This window comes from Echinops telfairi, unplaced genomic scaffold, assembly GCF_000313985.2.
Source record: "Echinops telfairi isolate 266 unplaced genomic scaffold, ASM31398v2 ScPeMD7_7424;HRSCAF=8462, whole genome shotgun sequence".
NCBI classification, from domain to species: domain Eukaryota; kingdom Metazoa; phylum Chordata; class Mammalia; order Afrosoricida; family Tenrecidae; genus Echinops; species Echinops telfairi.
Window position 1 is genome coordinate 59,810,885 of NW_022111324.1, and position 18,093 is coordinate 59,828,977.

General features: G+C 49.8%; 1 protein-coding gene across 1 annotated transcript in view; it reads left to right on the forward strand.

Moving 5' to 3' along the window:
- VASH2 (vasohibin 2) overlaps positions 1 to 18,093 on the forward strand; it is a 49,066-nt gene that overhangs the window by 25,314 nt on the left and 5,659 nt on the right. Inside the window, exon 6 of the mRNA XM_004699880.3 lies at positions 1,565 to 1,680. Within this exon, the coding sequence (XP_004699937.1) occupies positions 1,565 to 1,680 (116 nt within the window). The remainder of the gene's footprint in view (positions 1 to 1,564; positions 1,681 to 18,093) is intronic.

An 18,093-nucleotide genomic window follows, 5' to 3' on the forward strand; every position in this document is an offset into this window, starting at 1 on the left:
TGCACCCATTTGTCTTCAGTGATCCGTTCGACACCCCGTGATCACACAGGTTGATATGTTGTTCCATGTGGGCTTTGTTGCTTCTGAGCCAGCTTTCTTGATTTTTAAACCGTACCGTATCCCCTTATTCTGTTCATACAGCTTGATCCATGTACAAGTTCCTCATGAGCACCGTGAAGGGTTCTGGAATTCGCAGTATTCTCAAGGCTGTCAATAGTTTGCTAAGGTTCACATAGTCCAATGCCTTTGCGCTGTCAATAAAATACAAGTAAACATCGCTTTAGTACTCACTGCTTTCAGCCAAGATCCAGCTGACACCAGCAATGATATCCTTTGTTCCACATCCTCTTCTGAATCCGGCCGGAACCTCTGGCAGCTCCGTGTCTGAGTAATCCTGCGATCCTTGTTGGATGATCCTCAGCAAAATTTTACTTGCATGTGATATCGCTGATACAACTCTGTAATTTTCCCATTCTGTTGGGTCACCTTTCTTTGGAATGGATACAAATATGGATCTCTTCCAGTTAGGTGGGGCAAGTAGCTGTCTTCCAAATTTCTTGGCATGGAGGAGTGAATGCTTCCAGTGCTTCATTAGCTTGTTGAAACCTTGCAATTGGTATAACAAAATGAAACATTGTTTGGTCCTGTGCCATCATCACAATCATTGCTGTGTTTCAAAAAAAAATCAGAGCTAAAATAATTAATAGACCTAACACTTAAATGTCTGGGCCTGCATTTCTTTTTGAAAATGAGATGGAAAAGCTGAGCTTCATTTTATAGTGTAACTTTATTTTTGCCCTATTTTGACCTTATCACTCAGTGAGCAGCCATTCATTTTCTCAGAATAGAGGCGTTTCCCAGGACAGTTTTCAGTATTAAAACCAGGAGAATCCCAGGCAAGCTGGAGTTTACAGGGCACAGAGTCACATGATAGGTCTGCTCTGCTTTGTGAGCTCAAACCCCCTTTGTTGTAAAGTTAGGATATGGTGTCAGTAACAAATGAAGGAGCATCTCCTACATAGGCCCTATAAAGTCCAGGCTCAAAAACTCATCTCTCAACCGGTATCATTTCCAAGGGGACGTGATGCCTCTCTGTCCTGATCCCTCCAGGGCTAGAGTCACTGGGAGACGGCTTGTGCATCCTGAGGAGAAAGGTTAGTATGGGGTCTTCAAGCTTGGACACGTGTGAGGACCTGTCCTTGCCCCTCTGTGGGGCTTGGAGTGGAGCTTCTGGACAAGCTGAAACCACTCTGCGCATGAGCGTGGATGGGCGGGCTGGAGGAAGAGCAAGCTGGTTCCTGGGGCAGAGTCAGTGAAGGAGAGGACTGGCTAGACCACTAGACGCAGCCCCAGGAGGCCGAAGCCTTGGGCTCCTCTCCGCCCTGGAAAGCCTCGGGAAAGTGGGACGGACCTTCTTGCAGGTGCAGAATGAGAAAACACCACCTCTGCCTCTGCCCTCCGCCCTTGGACATCTTTCTGCTCAGCCTCCTGTACGATGGGGTCGTGAGTGAGCTAGGGGGTGTGCTGTAGGAACTACTATGGTGACACCTCCTATTTCTTTCAGATCCTGAAACCTGCAAGTGCCCACTCTCCTACCCAGGTGAGAAGCCGAGGGAAATCCCTGTCCCCCCGAAGGAGGCAGGCCAGCCCCCCGAGACGACTGGGCAGACGAGACAAATCGTGAGTAGTCTTTCCACTTCCCCAACTCAAAGCCAAAGGCACACACTCGTGGGGCTGCTCTGACCCATGGGGACAAAGCTGTGTCCTGGGGTTGGCATTTGATCTCTAAGCAGATGGCGCCTCCCTCAGGGGACACCTGTGGAAAAGGACCCCCACTGCGCATATCCCCTCACTGTGGCTCTTCCCCTGTGGACTGTCAGTTGTACTGAAAACGGAGGGAGAAGCTTCAGGTTGCACAAGAGGAAGGGCAGCGGGGGGCAGGCAGCAGGGAGGATACACCGGGCCTAGAAGCCAGGCACTGGGAACCGTTTGGCTGCTTAGGAGCTTGATGAGCGTAAGCATGTCACGGAGTCCTTGTGGGCTCACGTTTTCTCATGTCTGCAATGGCGTTGGTAGAACGTGTGCCTTTCCCAGAGTTGTATTGTCTTCGGAGCCCCACAGCAAGGGCGACTGCCATCACTAGATGGTGGCATTATCAAAGGCCATAAGCTCAGTCCTCCTCTTTGGCTTACGCCCCCTCCCAGTGAGTCCACACTTAGCTGCCGGGTCAAAGTGACCCACTGAAGAAATGGCAGATTGGAGATTTTTGAAGTGGCCCTAACTAGCCAGGGATAATTCACCAGCAAATATCTGACCCAGAATGATACTGGGGAAAATAATACTCCTTTGATTAATAATAAACTGAGCTTTCATTAATAATAGTAGCATGCTGTGTCATTTGAGCATCTCCCTGTGCCAGCCACCACTTGGTACGGTGCACACACCACCGCATGGTACCCATGCAGCCTGGGAAAGTCCCCCATCCTCCTGGAGAAGCTGGGGTCCCTTTAGGGACTAGGATAGCTTCAGTCGGCTCTTACATGGCCTCCTGACCCTCATCCTGTGCTGCTCACTGCCCTGAGCCTCTGACCTCAGACCCTGGCCAATTCCATCTCTCTCCCCATCAGATTCAAACACCCACTAACAGCTGTCTCTGGACAAGTTGGCAGTTGCCTCAGAAGACTGTGAGCATACGAGGGGGTTTCCAAAAGTTCTTGGGAAAATTCCATTATCGTTTCATTCCATGTCTCCCTAAATTATTGAAGGCCCCCCTCCTTCTTGAAGGCTAGTTAGTGCAGATGAGTGACCCAGAAGTAGGAATCTGGCCACTCATAAAGCCGGGCGGGCATGTTTTCATCTCGGCCTCGCTGTGCAACAAGGGGCTGAGTCATCCCCTTCCTTGCGTTCCCTCCCAGCAGATGTGAGCGCCCTGCAACGTCAGGCTCTTCTCTGCGACTCACGCCAGAGCGTGGGAAAGCCCAGCTCTCCTACCTGCCAAGGCGTTTAGGCATGGAACAGGGACTCTGGGTTTTTTAAGATGGTTCCTGTTTGGATCCATTTTCCTTGGGTCCACAGGACCTGCAGGCTCAGAGGCATGTTCCATTTTTCACCAGAGAAAGTACCTGGGACGGCCCGGGAAGGTCAAGTTAATAAGGGCTTAGAACCCGGCGGTGGGGTTGAAAGTCAGGAGGATGCCGTGGTGGTGGTGCTTGTTGTCGCTGCTGTTGTTTGAAAGGAGGAGGAAGAACGTGGGTTTGAGCTGGGGCTGGAATCTGAGGTGCTCCCAAGGCACCCACAGGAGTGCCTCAGGGTGGCTGGAAAAGCAGAGCTGGAGTTTGAAGAAGTTGGAGAAGAGAGATTAGAGGCACCTGGTGGGGACATCTGAGAGTGACAGTTGCAGTGATAGCTGGATACGCTTGTGAGGAGAGAAAGAGCAGTGAAGAAAGGGGCGTCCAGAGAAGAACCAGAGCAGGCGACGAGGAAGGAATCGGCTGGGAGAGCGCGTGGACCCAGGGTGTGATGCGGCACCCCCGCGTCTGCAGAAGGCCGCTGCTAGATAGCAGGAATGTCACAGAGGAGGAGGGCAGAGTGCCAGGTCCTGGACACACCTGGGAGAAGCGGGACAGGGTGTGGCATCTCGTGACTTTGAGGGACACAGTGTCGAAGCAGACAGTGGAGCGCGAGTGTTAGCAGGATGGGAGGAAGCAGGCAAGGACACTTTATCAAGAGTGAGCACAGAAGTCCAGGAAGCCTGGTTTCTAATCCCAGGGAGGCTGTAAACGAGTTTGGGTAAGCCACTTGCCTGTGTGTGCCTCATTTTCTCACCTGTCTAGAAGGCAGAGGTTAGGGCAGATTACTCGATAAACTGTGTATGAAGAGCATAGTGTGATAGCCCCGCCTTTGGGGTGACCTAAGGAAAGAACAAAATGACAAGGGGAAGGGACTGGATCTGCTGAGAGTGGGGGGCGGAGAAAGCCAATCGGGCCTGAGAACGCAAAGGATCAGCATTGTCTGGTTTTACCTGCACCTGTAGACAATGAGGTAGAGTGAGAGTCTGGCCTTGGACTGGCTCTCATGTTCAAATCTCACTGAAGTCACTCTGGGGGGATCTCCTTGGTCATTCTCCATGGAGTCGGAGAAAACCAGCCCCGTTCCCCCCTCCACCCCCCCACCCCCCCCCGAGATCACGCTCCACACCCTAACCTCTGGCTATTTTGTCATGCAGCCAAGGCAAGCAGTCACCCCTACACCCGAAGAACACAGCCGTTAGATGGCCAGAGATGTGAGTGCAAAGGACCTTCTAGTGGTGGGGCCCTCCCCCTCCTGTCCTTCTGAGCTCAAACTGCCCAAAGCTTCAGAGTTGGCCTGGGAAGTGGGGAGAAAGATAAGGGAAAAAGGAGTGGCCCTTAGAGGGGTCAGGGAGCGAGGGATTTCTTCCATCACCCTCCTCCCTCCATGCCCAGAGCAAGTGGACCCCAGGGGCAGTGGAGGGAGGCCTCAGGAGCACAGAGGTGATTTCTCATGGTGCCGTGTTCTGGAATCTCCCACACCTGTGATCTGCCCTAGAGCCCTTTCTCCTGGGTAGAGAGTACTGATAAACTCCTAGAATTGGAACGTAGGTCAGAAAATTTGAGAGGCATATATAATACAGGTATATGTAGATTTGGGTTCATGTGGATAATTCCATCTGAGCAAACTCGGTGAGACCGTGGTTCATGGCAGTGGCAGAACCCTGGCCATTTCTCTTCCGTCGGGTAGGAACTCATGATGGCAAATGTTTCCGCTGAAGTTTCCAAGTGGATTGAGGTGGTAGCAGGGAGGAACATTTTTCTTCCTGACTCTGACTTCTGAGATACGGGGCTAGGCAGGAGACCTCTGGAGGAGGGGGAAGGCAGGAGAAATGGAGAAGCTGAGAGAGAAATGAAGGTTTGTGAGAACCGAGGCCCAAGAGAACTGGAGCACCAAGCCCCTCCCTTCCTCACCAGATGCCTGCTTCCGCCATTGCTTCTGACTAGAACCCAGGACACCCTGGCTCCTGGAGAAAAAGCGGCTTCTCCGCTTCCGCCCAGGGCTTTCAGCAAGCCTGTTTCTCTCAGGTAATCCAGCTTCGGGCCTAGAAGTGAGAAAGTGACCCCTCCTGACCCTGATTTTGACCTAACAACCCCGCCAAACTCTGGGAATCCTGCAAGCTGGTCAAGACAAGGGAGGGTATGGTGACTCGGTCAGTGTGTCACCATTTCAGCAGTACATAAGGCCATCAGTCATTTCTAAGTGTGTCGGGTGCCGTCATGAATCTCAGAAGTGCCTCATGGGTGGAAAATGACTGAAATAGGAGGCGGCCCATCCACCGTGGGGCTCCGTCCTCTGGGTGTAGATCGTTCAAGTGGCTTTGTACTGCCTTCCACCCCCTCCCTCATCTGGGGCTATTTCCAGCCCTGAATTCCTCTCCATTTTTGCACTTGTCTGAATAATACTTCTAAAAAGGAGGATCAGTGTCATTGGGTTGACAAAAGGGAGTTAGCTGAGGGGGAGGTCGGGCAGCAACAACTGCCATAGCATCAACTGAGACAGACTCTTAAGAGGGAAAGGGGACTTCCCCCCACTCCACACATAGACCTTCTATCCTCTGCCTCCCTGGAGTGCTAAAAGCATCTCCCACACAGCAGTCAAGTGCTGTATGTCTTCCCCGCTGTGGTTCTTAGAAACAGACATTTGAAGGTTGAGACCCCAAGTACAGACCGCCTTCTGTGAATTTAAAGTAACTCCTTCATAACTCTGGACCTCAGTTTACTTTAGGCTCTCCACTGAAGAGAGTTCATGGTGATTCTCCACTAGAGCCAGGGCAGCGCTGTAGGGGAGGAGGGTTAGAGTTTTGGGTTTTTTTTTAACCATTTTATTGGGGGCTTTTACAACTCTTGTTACAAACCGTACATCACTTGTATCCAACATATTCATACATATATTCCATCGTTCTTTTCTGGACATTTACTTTCCATTGAGCCCTCTTTCACCCCACCCCAACCCTCATGGCCCCTTGATAGATTGTACATTGTTAATTATTTTCAAATCTCACTCAAATTGCCTTCTCCCTTCCCTTCTGGTTTCTGTTGTTTTTCCCCCTGACTGGGGCGGGGGGTGGGGGGGGTGGGGTGGGGGTGGTGGTGGCATGGTTATGTGCCATTCATTGCGATCAGTGCCCCCCTCCCTTCCCATCTCTCCCTGCCTTCCCCCTGTCCTTTTGGTATCTCTATTCCCTCCTGCTCCTGGGTTTCATGTGTTGTGAGTGTTATCTCTTACCTGTACCTATGTACATGCTCCCGTCTAGTCTAGATTGGGAGGCAGCACTGAGGTCATGATAGCAGAGGGTGGGGAGGCCTCCAGGGAACAGAGGTATATTACGTGACCCATTAGTGCTCTATTGTACCCTAATCGACTCACCCTCTCCTTGCAACCCCTCTGTGGGGGGATGTTCCATTGTCCATAGATGGGCTTTGGGTCTCCACTCCAACTCCTCTCCATTCTCACCAATGCATTTTTGTCTGTTTGTCTACTGTTTATTGTGAATCTTCTGATGCCCGTTGCCCAGTCTCGATGACACTTCATGATCACACTGGCTGGTGTGCTTCTTCCATGTGGGCTTGTTGCTTCACTGTTGGATGGCTGCTTGTTTAACTTCAAGTCTTTAAGACTCCAGACACTATATCTTTTAATAGCCGGGCACCATCCTCTGTTTTCACCACATCTGCTTATGCACCCATTTTGTCTTCAGCAATCATGTAGTGGGTGGGGATGAGCATCACAGAATGCCAATTTGTTAGAACAAAGTGTTCTCGTATTGAGGGAAGCTATGAGCCGAGGCCCAAGGCCCGTCTGCAGCTTCAGTGTATTGCTTTATAAATATATGTACTTAGGCCAATACCACTGTTATTATGGATTAATGTATTTGCGTAAGTGCACACCTCTGTTAATCTCCCTATCTATGCCTTTGCTTCCTAGAGCTTGCCTCTGTTTCCTTTTGCCTCCTCCTGCCCCGCCATCACTTTCCCCTTCTTCCACCTCTTAGTGCTTCCTCTCCACGAGCTTGGTGTTGCTCTAGTACTCACAGGCTCTCTGCCCTGTCCTAGAGGCTGGTTCTGCTTCCCTAGTGGCTCCCCTGGCCATGACACTGACCGCTCACCACCTCCTTCTCCCCAATTCCTTCTACCCCTCTAGAGGAAGGTTAGAGTTTTTGTTATCACAGTGATAGAGGGTGCTCCCACTAGGGTCCGGAAGCCAAACATGGTCAATGTTCCCCAAAGCTCAGGCCCGTTCACCTAATAAAGAATTGTCCCACCTAAAATGCCAACAGGATACCATTTCCTTTTGAACATTTTGATCAAAGATTCTGTAGAAGAACCCTGATCACAAGGAGGAGAGGTGCCGAACAAAATATCAAAAACCTCATGAAATCCAGACTTCCAAACCCAGCAAGGAAGGATGAACTCCCAACACTGCTGTCCTGAGATCATCTTTAAACTTTAAACCAAAAATATCCCTGTACACCAAACAAGAGTTTAGTGTAACGGGTAAAGAATACCTGCTATGAGCATGGTGTGCTTCTGAAGAACTGCCTGTATCAGACCAAACTAACAAGAGCAACCGGAAAGGTGGGGAAGGCAGTTTGCAGGCAGTGAGTTCGTGTTCGTGGAGGAAGAAGACTTAGCAACGGAGGATGAGATCGGTCGCACCACTTAAAGGATGTGCTCGGTGCTGCTGTGTTGTACGTGTCAACATCGTTGGCGGTGGCTTGCTGGGTGTGTTTCCAGTAGTTAACAAAAGAACAAAATACATTTTCTCATTTCAAGCGGGCAGAGTGCTGTGGAGCGCATTCCTACTCTGACATGCGTGGAGAGTCCATGGGTCAGGATCCACCCACCTCGGCCAAACAGTAAGACACAAGTTCATAGCGCCTAACTTGGAGCACGGTTGGATCATAAGATACGGGGTACTCCACACAGAGCAAAAGGCTAGAGGACAGTGAAGACTCACTGTAGAATCAACCAACATAAAATAAAAGGCCACCATGGGTCTGTCCCCCAACTCCCCCACCACCACCCCCACCACCCCCGAGAGCACAGATCTCCCGGCAGGCCCTTTCATCTCCAACAGTCTGTGGTGGCCTTGAGCCTGGCCCGCAGGGAAGAGAGGACAGTGGCTTTCTGGCTCGGCCGCCCGCATGAGCAGGAAAGCCCATTGGAATGACCGTAGGGAACATTTTTCTAAACTCAAGTCAGAGTCCCTGCTGAGTCATGCGACCCTCTTTGTCTTCCCTCGTCTGTGGCTCCTTCCCCACTGCTTCTCCTCGCCTCTTTTGCTGCGGAGGCTCCCTTTATACCCTGCCTGTGGCTTTCCTTCCTTGTCATGTTTCTCCATGGCGGCTCCAGGGGGCTTTGGTCTCCCTCCTAGAGCCCTCGGGCTTGCAGAGAGAGGTCCAACCGCCCTGCGTTCAGATAAAGAAGTCTGTGCCTGCGAGCCACGGTGGCAGGTGGAATTCCTGCTGGCTTCTGTCATGAAGGATTGTCAGAACTGGGCGCCTGATTGAGTGAGGGCCCGAAGCACCGCAAACCCAACCAGCTGTTGTTGGTTGAATCCCAGCTCCCGTCAATGCCAGGTGCGCCACATCCTGAGTGAAGTCAGAGACAGTGCTTTGGTTCCGGGGTTCGCTCACACTGAAGAGACTTAGAATGGGGCCCCAAACGCTACTACTCTTTAGACCTCAGGTGGGGTGGGAGCCGGGGAGCCCCAGGTGGAAACGAGGAATTGCCCTTAGGAGGAAGGAAGAGAAGGAAACCAAAAATACAAGAGAGAAGTAGGAAGGCTATGGAGAGAACAGGAAAACCCTCCAAGGTAATAGGGGATGTCTTCCCAGAAGCCCGGACAAGGTCCAGGTTCCACCCAGATGGAAACTGGCGCGTTAGTTCCGCCATGGAATTACGTATCGTCTGGGGTGGCAGCACTGGTCCAGTAGTAGAATTCTCGCAGTCCTTACAAGGGAGCTGGGTCTGATTCGAGGACATCACACCTCACCCACAGCCACCACCCACCCGTCCTTGTCAGTGGAAGCTTGTGTGTTTCCAGAGCTTCCAGACTAAGCAGGACTAGGAAGAAAGGCCTGGAAATCCACCGCCAGAGTCAGCCGTGAAAACAGTCTCTTGATAGGCAACTGATCGTGAGAATGGGTGTCACGTTTTGCTGCATTTGCCATGAGTCGGGGGCTGGTCCCACAGTAGCTGACATCAACAGGGCCCCCAGAGATGCTTGAAGAACCCAGTAGAGATGGTGAGCCTTATCCGAAATGACTGCCTGGGGCAGAATTAGTGATTGACCCTTGTAGGTGGTCAGGCAGGGGCTGGGTTCCCAGAGCAGAGGGCTTCTCAGCAGCAGAAAGGAGGGCTGAAAAGCTAGGCTATGCCTCTCCATCTCAGGCCAGAGCCTCCTGCCTGGAGAAGACCCTAAAGGAAGGGCAAAGGGCTGGGGATCCTCTCCAGAGCTGAGTCTCTGACCAAGGCCTGTCTGTTTGCATAGCATTAGCTGTCTGCCCTGTCGGTGGTGCCTGCAGCCCTGAGAAGTGAGAAATGAGGAGGAACAGAGAGGACTTTGAATGAGGCTGACAGGGTGATGGATCCACCCCCATCACAGTGCTCCTTCCTGCAGGCCACACGGCCTCTGTAACAACCCAGCTAGGCCACCCCCATTGTAAAGCAGGCCTGACCTTGAGTCTAGCCAGCCACCATGGCCTCCCCTCACCCTTCAATCTGCCCCAGGCCCTTCACCATGGGGGCTGAGAGGTCAGTGTTAGAGACCTCCCTTGATTCCCCGCCTGCCACCCTCCAGAGTTGTGACTTGAGGAGGGGCAGTAGCAAGAAGCCCCAGTGGCTGGCAGCTGGCTGGGATTCTCTTGTGTAGTGGCACCCTGGACAACCCTTTTGGGCAGGCGGAGCAGGTCCCGTCCCTGAAGTGCCCCACTGTGTGGAAGACTGGCGAGAGGCAAATGCCTACCTGAAGAAAGGGAATGGATTTGGGCTCCTGTGGAGATCCGTTGCCTCGGTAACCTTGAATACCGAGCAAGTTACTTTGCTGAACATGCTGCGCACTGCGCTGGCGTAACGAAGTCCACCAGCCCCAGGGCCGTCTCTCAGAGGTGACACCAGGGCCATGCTGCCCAATGGCAGTCTGGCAGAGAAGGGAACTGATAAGTGAGGAGGGGCGATGCCTCAGGGCCTGCCTTTCCCCAGAGGGGCAGATCAGAGGCTGGTGGCCCAGGTGGAACCCGCTAAGTCAGCGGTCCTCAACCTGTGGGTCGTGACCCCTTTGGGGGTCGAACAACCCTTTCATAGGGGTCACTAAATTCATAACAGGAGCAAAATTACAGCTATGAAGTAGCAATGAAAATAATTTTATGGGTGAGGGTCACCACCACACGGGGAACGGTATGCAAGGGTCGAGGCATGAGGAAGGTTTAGAACCACTGCGCTGCCTTTCCACTTCCTGCTGCTTGAACCCAGTTTCTCTCAGACACAGACCCGAAAGTGGATGTTGCCCTCCCTCCAGCCCCACCAAGCTGCCATCACTCTGGTACTGAACCTAGTGGCTTCCCGGATGCCAACCTCCAGCCTCATCCTTGAGGGAGGCCCCCCCACAGAGTGTGAAAGACTCAGTAGGACACCTGGCACACTCCCCACACTGTCACTCAACCTTCTTGCTCCTGTCTTCTCTGAGGCCACAGCTCTGGAGGCCCTGCCAGGTCCCAGCTCATAGTGACCCTGTGTAAAACAGCCATGAGCAGCACGTCCTCACGATGGTGCCATCAGAGCCTGCTGTGATAGCCCCGGGTCCGTTCATCTCCGGAAGGGACTTCCTCTTTCTCAGATAGCAGTGGCAACTAGTAGGCGCGATACAGAGTCACTTCTGTATGGACCCCGCACCGCACGGCTCCCCACCCTGCCTTCCCCTCTGGGCAGCCTGGCTGCTCCCGGAATGCGGACCAGTTAGGCTCAAAGGGCGTCTAGGGCCAGGCCCCCAAGCCTTCCCCCTAGATGCATCTGTGTGAGGCCAGAGGGTGCCGGGCTCCTCGATTTGGGTGGGGAGAGAGGTGGCCTCTTCCTCCTTGCCCCAAGTGTGACTCAAAGGCGAGACTGAGTTCAAAGGAATCATCCATAACACCTTGTCCTCCTCTTCCCCCCACAGAGGGCCACCTGAGAGCTTTCCAAAAGGAAACGTCTTTGATGTCTCCCCTAGCTGGCACTGGGGAGGGGGTTGGAAGAATACTGTTCTGGATCTGGTGAAAGGTTCTGGGCAAGTGCGAGCCCAGCTGAGTCATCCTGTGTGCTTGTGTTTCTTAAAAATAACCCCCTTTGTCATGCCCTAATTATAGCCAGGGGAGCACCGGGAGGAGGCCTCTCCACGCACAGAGGCGCCCCAGCCCTGGTAAGGCCTAAGCAGGATTTCTGCTGACAGTGCCCTCAGGCAGGTGGCAGGCAGAGTTTTCATCTCCGGGCAATTCACTGGGTAGGAGTCTCCGTTTGAGGCTTTCCCTCCTAGGATGAGCCTTTTTCCTCCGCCATGTTCTGAGTATCTAGGACAAGCAGAGGATGAAGCAAAGACCTAGCATAGAAGTAGATTCAACTTCATACTTTGGGCTGTGCCAGGGTAAAGTAAAGATCTCTCCTATCCAGAAACAAACAAACAAAAAACCCATAAAGAAACAAACTTCCTGTTTTCCAATTCTAAGTAATATCACAGTGCCTTGAATTTCCAGCTCAGGATGTTGCCTCTGTCCAAATGAAAATACTCGACAAAGGTGATGTGAAAAACCCCCATCAGCCATTTACACATTAGTGAGAATGAAAGTTTACTAAGAGGTCCTATTCAACGGTGGGGATTTATAGATGGATTTGCTTGGTCCCTGTTCAGCTGTCTACAAGGGTTATACACCAACAGGATTCTCGGACAGATCTACAAGAGAAGGTGCAGTAGAAAACAGGGCAAAAAGGAATGGACTCTGTAGGTGGAGTCAGAAAACAGCTCATGATGAAGTGGCCCCGGGGTTGGACCTGGAAGCAGGACAAGTAGATATGGGGGAGGTCCAGAGAGAACAGCAAAGCCAAGGTGAGGAGGCAGGCCTACCGGGGGAGTGCCCTCAGATGCTTAAGAGGCTGTTTTAATTGCGTGGAAACGGGGGGATAATTTTCATCATGGTTAAGGGCATGGGCTCTAAATTAGACTTGTCTGCATGAGTTTTTGCTTATCTGCTTGCTAGCCATGTGAGCACATGCCCTAACTCTCAGGGCCTTCATTTCCTCCCCTGAACAACAAGTAATACCATTATCAACCCATACAGCTGTGGTGAGGAACAATGAATCTATGTGAACTTCTTTGAACAGCTGCTGCTTACTAAGGGCTATGTATACCATCCTCATGGACATCCTGTTTGGTGAAGTGGAGGGGCAGCGTAAAAGAGGAAGGCCCTCCACGAGATGGATTGACACAGTGACTGCAACAGTGGGCTCAGGCACAGGTACAATGGTGAGGATGGGGCAGGACCAGGCAGTGTTTCGTTCTGTTGTGCAAGCGGTCACCATGGGTCAGAACGAATTCAATGGCACCTAACAACAACTACAGAATATCCTAGGACCTCTGGAGGCATAGGTATTACTCATTGGGCTGTGATCCGCAAGGGCAGCAGTTCAAACCCACCACATGCCCACCGTGGGAAAAAGATGGGGCTTTCTACCCACTTAAACAGTTATAGTCTCGGAAACTCATAGAGGCAGTCCTGTCCTGTCCTATCCAGGGTCCTGTTCTATCCAGGGTCACGGCTAGTCGGCATCGACTCAATGGCAGTGAGTTTGTGTTTGCTTACAATAATACCCTGTCACCTGGAGGGAGTAGGGAGATTGGAAGAGTTGCTAAGGAGATTTTGAGAAGAAAAGAGGCCAAAGGCCTCAAGTTGTATTTCATGTATTTTCAAGGATGCCAATCAGTACACAGGTGGCAGTAGAAGGGGGAGCTTTGGGAGCACACAGCCATGTGAAGTGTGGAGATTCTGTTCCTCAGTGCTGAGAGCTAGCACGTGAAGGATTCAGGCAAAAGGCCAAACAGCTTCTCCGTGGGGGACCCAGGACTGTGGCAAGCTAGCAGCGGCCTGTTGAAGACCACCTTGCAGGAGCCAGTCAGGAGGCTTTGTCCTCACCTGCTCCTTCCCTGTACTGGGTCCTGGCCGCCTTTCCAGCAGATGCTGTTGATTGGTCACAGGGCCGAGGGTGAGAAAATAGCTCAGTGCAGATGTGTCCTAACACTTCGGAGAAACAACTGCAAGCTAGTTAGTGTCTTGCTGGCATTAGTCTCATGTAAGGAAGGTGTGTTCGTCTGGGTAGACTAGAGAAACAAATTATAAACACACATATGTGTATAAGAAAGAGCTTTATATACAAGAGCAATTGAATATTGAGAAAATGTCCCAGCCCAGTCCAGATCAAGTCCATAAGTCTATTAGCTCATATGTCCGATACCAATCTGTAAAGTCCTCTTCACACTCATGAAACACATGCAATGATGCCGAATGCAGGAAGATCACTGGTCAGTGGGTGGGAAGTCTTGTGGATCCAGTAACATTGTAAGCATCTCAGTGCTGACAGGGGGCTCCACCTGACTTCTTTAGCACCAGGGCTCTAGCAAAGCTCCATGTGTCTTGTCAGCTGCAATGTCTCCCAGGGGAGTGATTGTGTGCCCTGCCTCCAGCAAGCAATTTATCTCCTTCATGTCTCCAAATGAGGCCATCAAGCTGACAACTGATTGACAGGCTAAATTCTACCCCTTCACTCTTAAGCCTCAAATTGACAACAGATTATGTAACTACCACAGAAGGCAGCATACTGAAGTTTCAAAAGGAAGAGGGCTATGATTAGGTGTAGAGGATAGTGGCCGACCAGGAAGAAAGCATGTACTAGAAAGGTAAGATTCAGGAACCAGGCCTGGCGGAGAGGGGGTGAGGATGGGGGTGCCATTCGCCCAGACACTAATTGCTGGGCCCTGCAAGAATCATGGGACAAAGAAGTCTTGTGAAGTACACCAAAACTGACAAACAGCCCAACCCAGTTGCTGTTGTTTGTGTTGCATTGATTCCAACTCCTGGCCACTCTGTGTGACTTTTGGGAAGTAGACTGCCAGGGTTGTTTTTTAAGAAGCATTTATTGTTGTTGTTGTTGATGATGATGATGTTAGGTGTCACTGAGTTGATTCTAACTCATAGCAACCCTATACACACCAGAACAAAACACTGCCAGTCCCGTGCCATCCTCACAATTGCTATGTTTGAGGCCATAGTTGTAGCCACGATATCAGTCCATCCCCTTCCTCTGACCCTCTACATCACCAAGCATGATGTCTTTTTCTAGGGATTATTCCCGCCTAATAACATATTCAAAGTACATGAGGTGAAGTCTTGCCATCTTGGTTTCTAAGGACCACGCCAGCTGTACTTCTTCCAAGACAAATTTGTTTGTTGTTCTGGCAGGGCATAGGACTTGCAGTATTTTCTGTCAACATCATGATCCAAGTGTATTCATGAAAAATTTTTATTATGTCTCCCTTATTCATTATCCAACTTTCATATGCAGATGAAGCAATTGAAAATAACTTTAACTTGGGTCAGGCGCACGTTTCAGTTCTCAAAGTGACATCCTTGCTCTTCAACACTTGAAGGAGGTCTTGTGTGGCAGACTTGCCCGCTGTGAAGCAGCATTTGGTTTCTTGACTGCTGCTTCCAAGAGCATTAATTGCGGATGCAAGTAAATGGAAGTCCTTGACAACTTCAGTCTCTTCTCCGTTTATCATGATGTTACCTATCGGTCCGGGTGTGAGGATTTTGGTGGTCTTTCCATTGAGTTGTAATCCATGCTGAAGGCTGCATTCCTTGATCTTCATCAGCAAGTGCTTCAAGTCCTCCTCACTCTCAACAAGCAAGGTCGTGTCATCCACATATCAAAGGTTGTTAATAAGCCTTCCTCCAATCTTGATGTTCATGTCTTCTGCATATAGTGCAGCTTCTCAGATGACTTGCTCTGCATACAGATTGAATAAGTATGGTGAGAGGCTGCAATCCTGACACAGCTTTCCTCCTTTTAAACCGTGCAGAATTTCCTCATACTTTCTCACAACCGCCTTTGGATCCATGTTCAAGTTCCAAGTGAGCACAATGAAGAGAATTCCCATTCTCCATGTTACCCAAAAGTTTGCTAAGATTCACACAGTTGAATGTGTTTGCACCGTCAATATAATGAAAGTAAACATCTCTCTAGTATTCTCTGCTATCGTCTCAGATCCATTTGATGCTAGCAATAAGATCTCTCTCGCCGAATCCTCTTCTAAATCCAGTTTGAATTTTTAGTGGCTCTGCCACTAGACTGCTGCAGCTGTTTTTGAATGATTTTCAGCAAAATTTTACCTGCATGTGATATTAATGATATTGCTCGATCATCTCCTCATTCTGTGGTACCACTTCTCTTTGGAATGGGCACAAATATCTATCTTTTCCAGTTGGCTGGCTAGGTAAGCTGCCTTCCAAATTTCTTCGCATAGACTAGTGAGTACTTCCGGTGCTTAATTCGCTTGTTGAAACCTTTCAATGGCTCCTTGCCATCGAGTCTGTGTTGACTCACCTCGTGATCCTGCAGGACAGGGTCGCACTGCAACTCCTTCTGAGAGTGGAAAGCTTTGTCTATCTCCTGTGGAGCCGCTGGTGGTTTCACACTGCTGACCCTGGAGGTAGCAGCCCAACACATAACCACTGCACCACCAGGCAGGGCTACCTGTCCACTCCTGGAATCTTGTTTTTCACTAAGGACTTCCATCAGCTTGTGCTTTGCTCTCAGTACAACTGGTTCTTGATCATATGCTGCCTCTTAAAATGGTTAAGCAGTGACCAATTCTTTTTGGAACTGCGATTGTATAGTCTCTCCATCTACTTTTGATGCTGCCTGCATGGGTCAGTAATTTGTCCATAGGATCCTTCAACCTTTCAACTCAAGACTTGAAAAAATTTTAAAGGTCTTATAGCTGAAGACAGGGATGGGGAACCTTTTTTTTCTGCCAAGGCACATTTGGATCTTTATAACATCATTTGAAGACCATACTGGTCAAACATTTAATTAACCCACCCCTAATGTGATGGCTAGAACTGCTTCTCTTAGGTGAGGCGTGTGATATTAGCTGGTATTGATGTTAAGATAGGCTGAGCATGTTCTCCTTGTCCGTTTCTAACTCCAGGTCTTTGTACATGTCATTATAATATTCCACCAGGTGCCTCTGCAGGCTTAAACTGCCAATCTTTCAGTTAGCAGTTGGCTGATCCTCAAAGACAACTTAGAGCTCTAAAGAGCCACCCGGGCATCGGTCAGACATAGCGGTTAGAAAATAGGGGGAGAGTCCGTCGCTTAGAAGTGACTGCTGAGTGAAATTGTAGAGAACTTGCTAGAAATGTTCTCTCCTTGTTCCTTGTTCTTCAAAGAGCCCTGGTGGTTAAGCTGCTAACAGAAATGCCAGTGGTTTAAATCTACCAGCAGCTCGTCAGGAGTAAAGACCTGGTGATCTGCTCGCATGAAGATGACAGCTTGGAACGCCCTATGGGGCAGTTCTCCACAGTCCTGACAGGGTCGCTACAAGTCAGAATAAACTGACACACAATAAACACCATCTTCTTCCTCCGGCTGACTAAACATTCCCTGCGCTAGGATCATGCCTTCATTAGCATCATCTTTGTGGGATCGTGCCAGGAAAGGGCATCAGTTAGGATCAGGCCATCATGCTTGGTAAAGTATGGAGGCCTCTAAAAAGAGGGAGACCCTTGACAAAATGGATGGGCTGTCTATACTTCAAAAGGTGTAGTTTTGGAAACCCACAGGGTTATTTTCACTTTGTCATATCGGACTGTGATAAGTTGGAATCAACTTGATGGCAGTGAGTTTGATTTGTTTGTTTGGTTTTTGATGCCTAGGTTAAAAAACAAAACAAAGTAAGGGGTAAAGGGAGAGTAGATCTTAAAAGTCAACTAACAATGCCTGCTACACATCAAAACCAAACTCACAGCTACCTCGATGCCAACCCCACAGGACAGGGTAGAACTGCTCCTGTGAGTTTCCAAAACAGTAACTCTTCACGGGAGTAGAAAGTTCCATCTTTCAGCTGTAGAGTGGCTGGTGGTTTCAAACTGCTGACCTTGCAGTTAGCGGCCCAACTTGTAAACGCTATGGCACCAAGGCTCCTTCTGCTGCACACAGATACTTTTAAGATCAGCTCAAAAGAAATATATAATACAATTATAATTTATATTTTGTAAAAGCGCAGGGCATCAGGGAATAGATTTACCTCAAACTACATTTGCCTAAAATTTAGGGGAAAGTCCCAGATTAGCTCTTAGTAGAGCATATACCTTCTCTACAAAAAGGAGACTTCATTTGAGGCTTTATGGCAAAAAGAACAAGATACATATGGATTCTTTAAACTTGATGGTCTTCAAGAACCCTATGGTGTCCAATTAGTGAGCTGAAGGTTAGGGTAGCCGGGTGAACCCAAAACAAAACATCGTTCCATTAGTCACCAACCCAGGTGTGCCCCTAAGGACCATAGAGAGTGGCTCCAGTTAAAGGGACTGACTGAGCATCCAGGACATGGATGCACTGGACAGACACCATCGCTCTGTGTGCCAGGACCCTGCAAGGCTTTGATAAAGCATGCCGGGGTCAACAAGCAAGGAAGTGTTGGGACTTCCACCAGCAGTTGGCCATCGATATTAGCATCATCTGTGTGTTTTAAGTGCAGTGAAAACAGACGCACACAGTACCAAGCATGATTCTGGATTCTAGAAATTTAGTCTTAAGTACAAAAGCAGGGCAGGGAAGTGAGCCCCAAACAAGAGAGACAAGTAAGGATAATGCAAGTCACTTTAGGAGGGTGGAGTAACAAGTCAGAGAAGATTTCTTTTTTTTAAAAAAATCATTTTATTAGGGGCTCATACAACTCTTATCACAATCCATACACACATCAATTGTGTAAAGC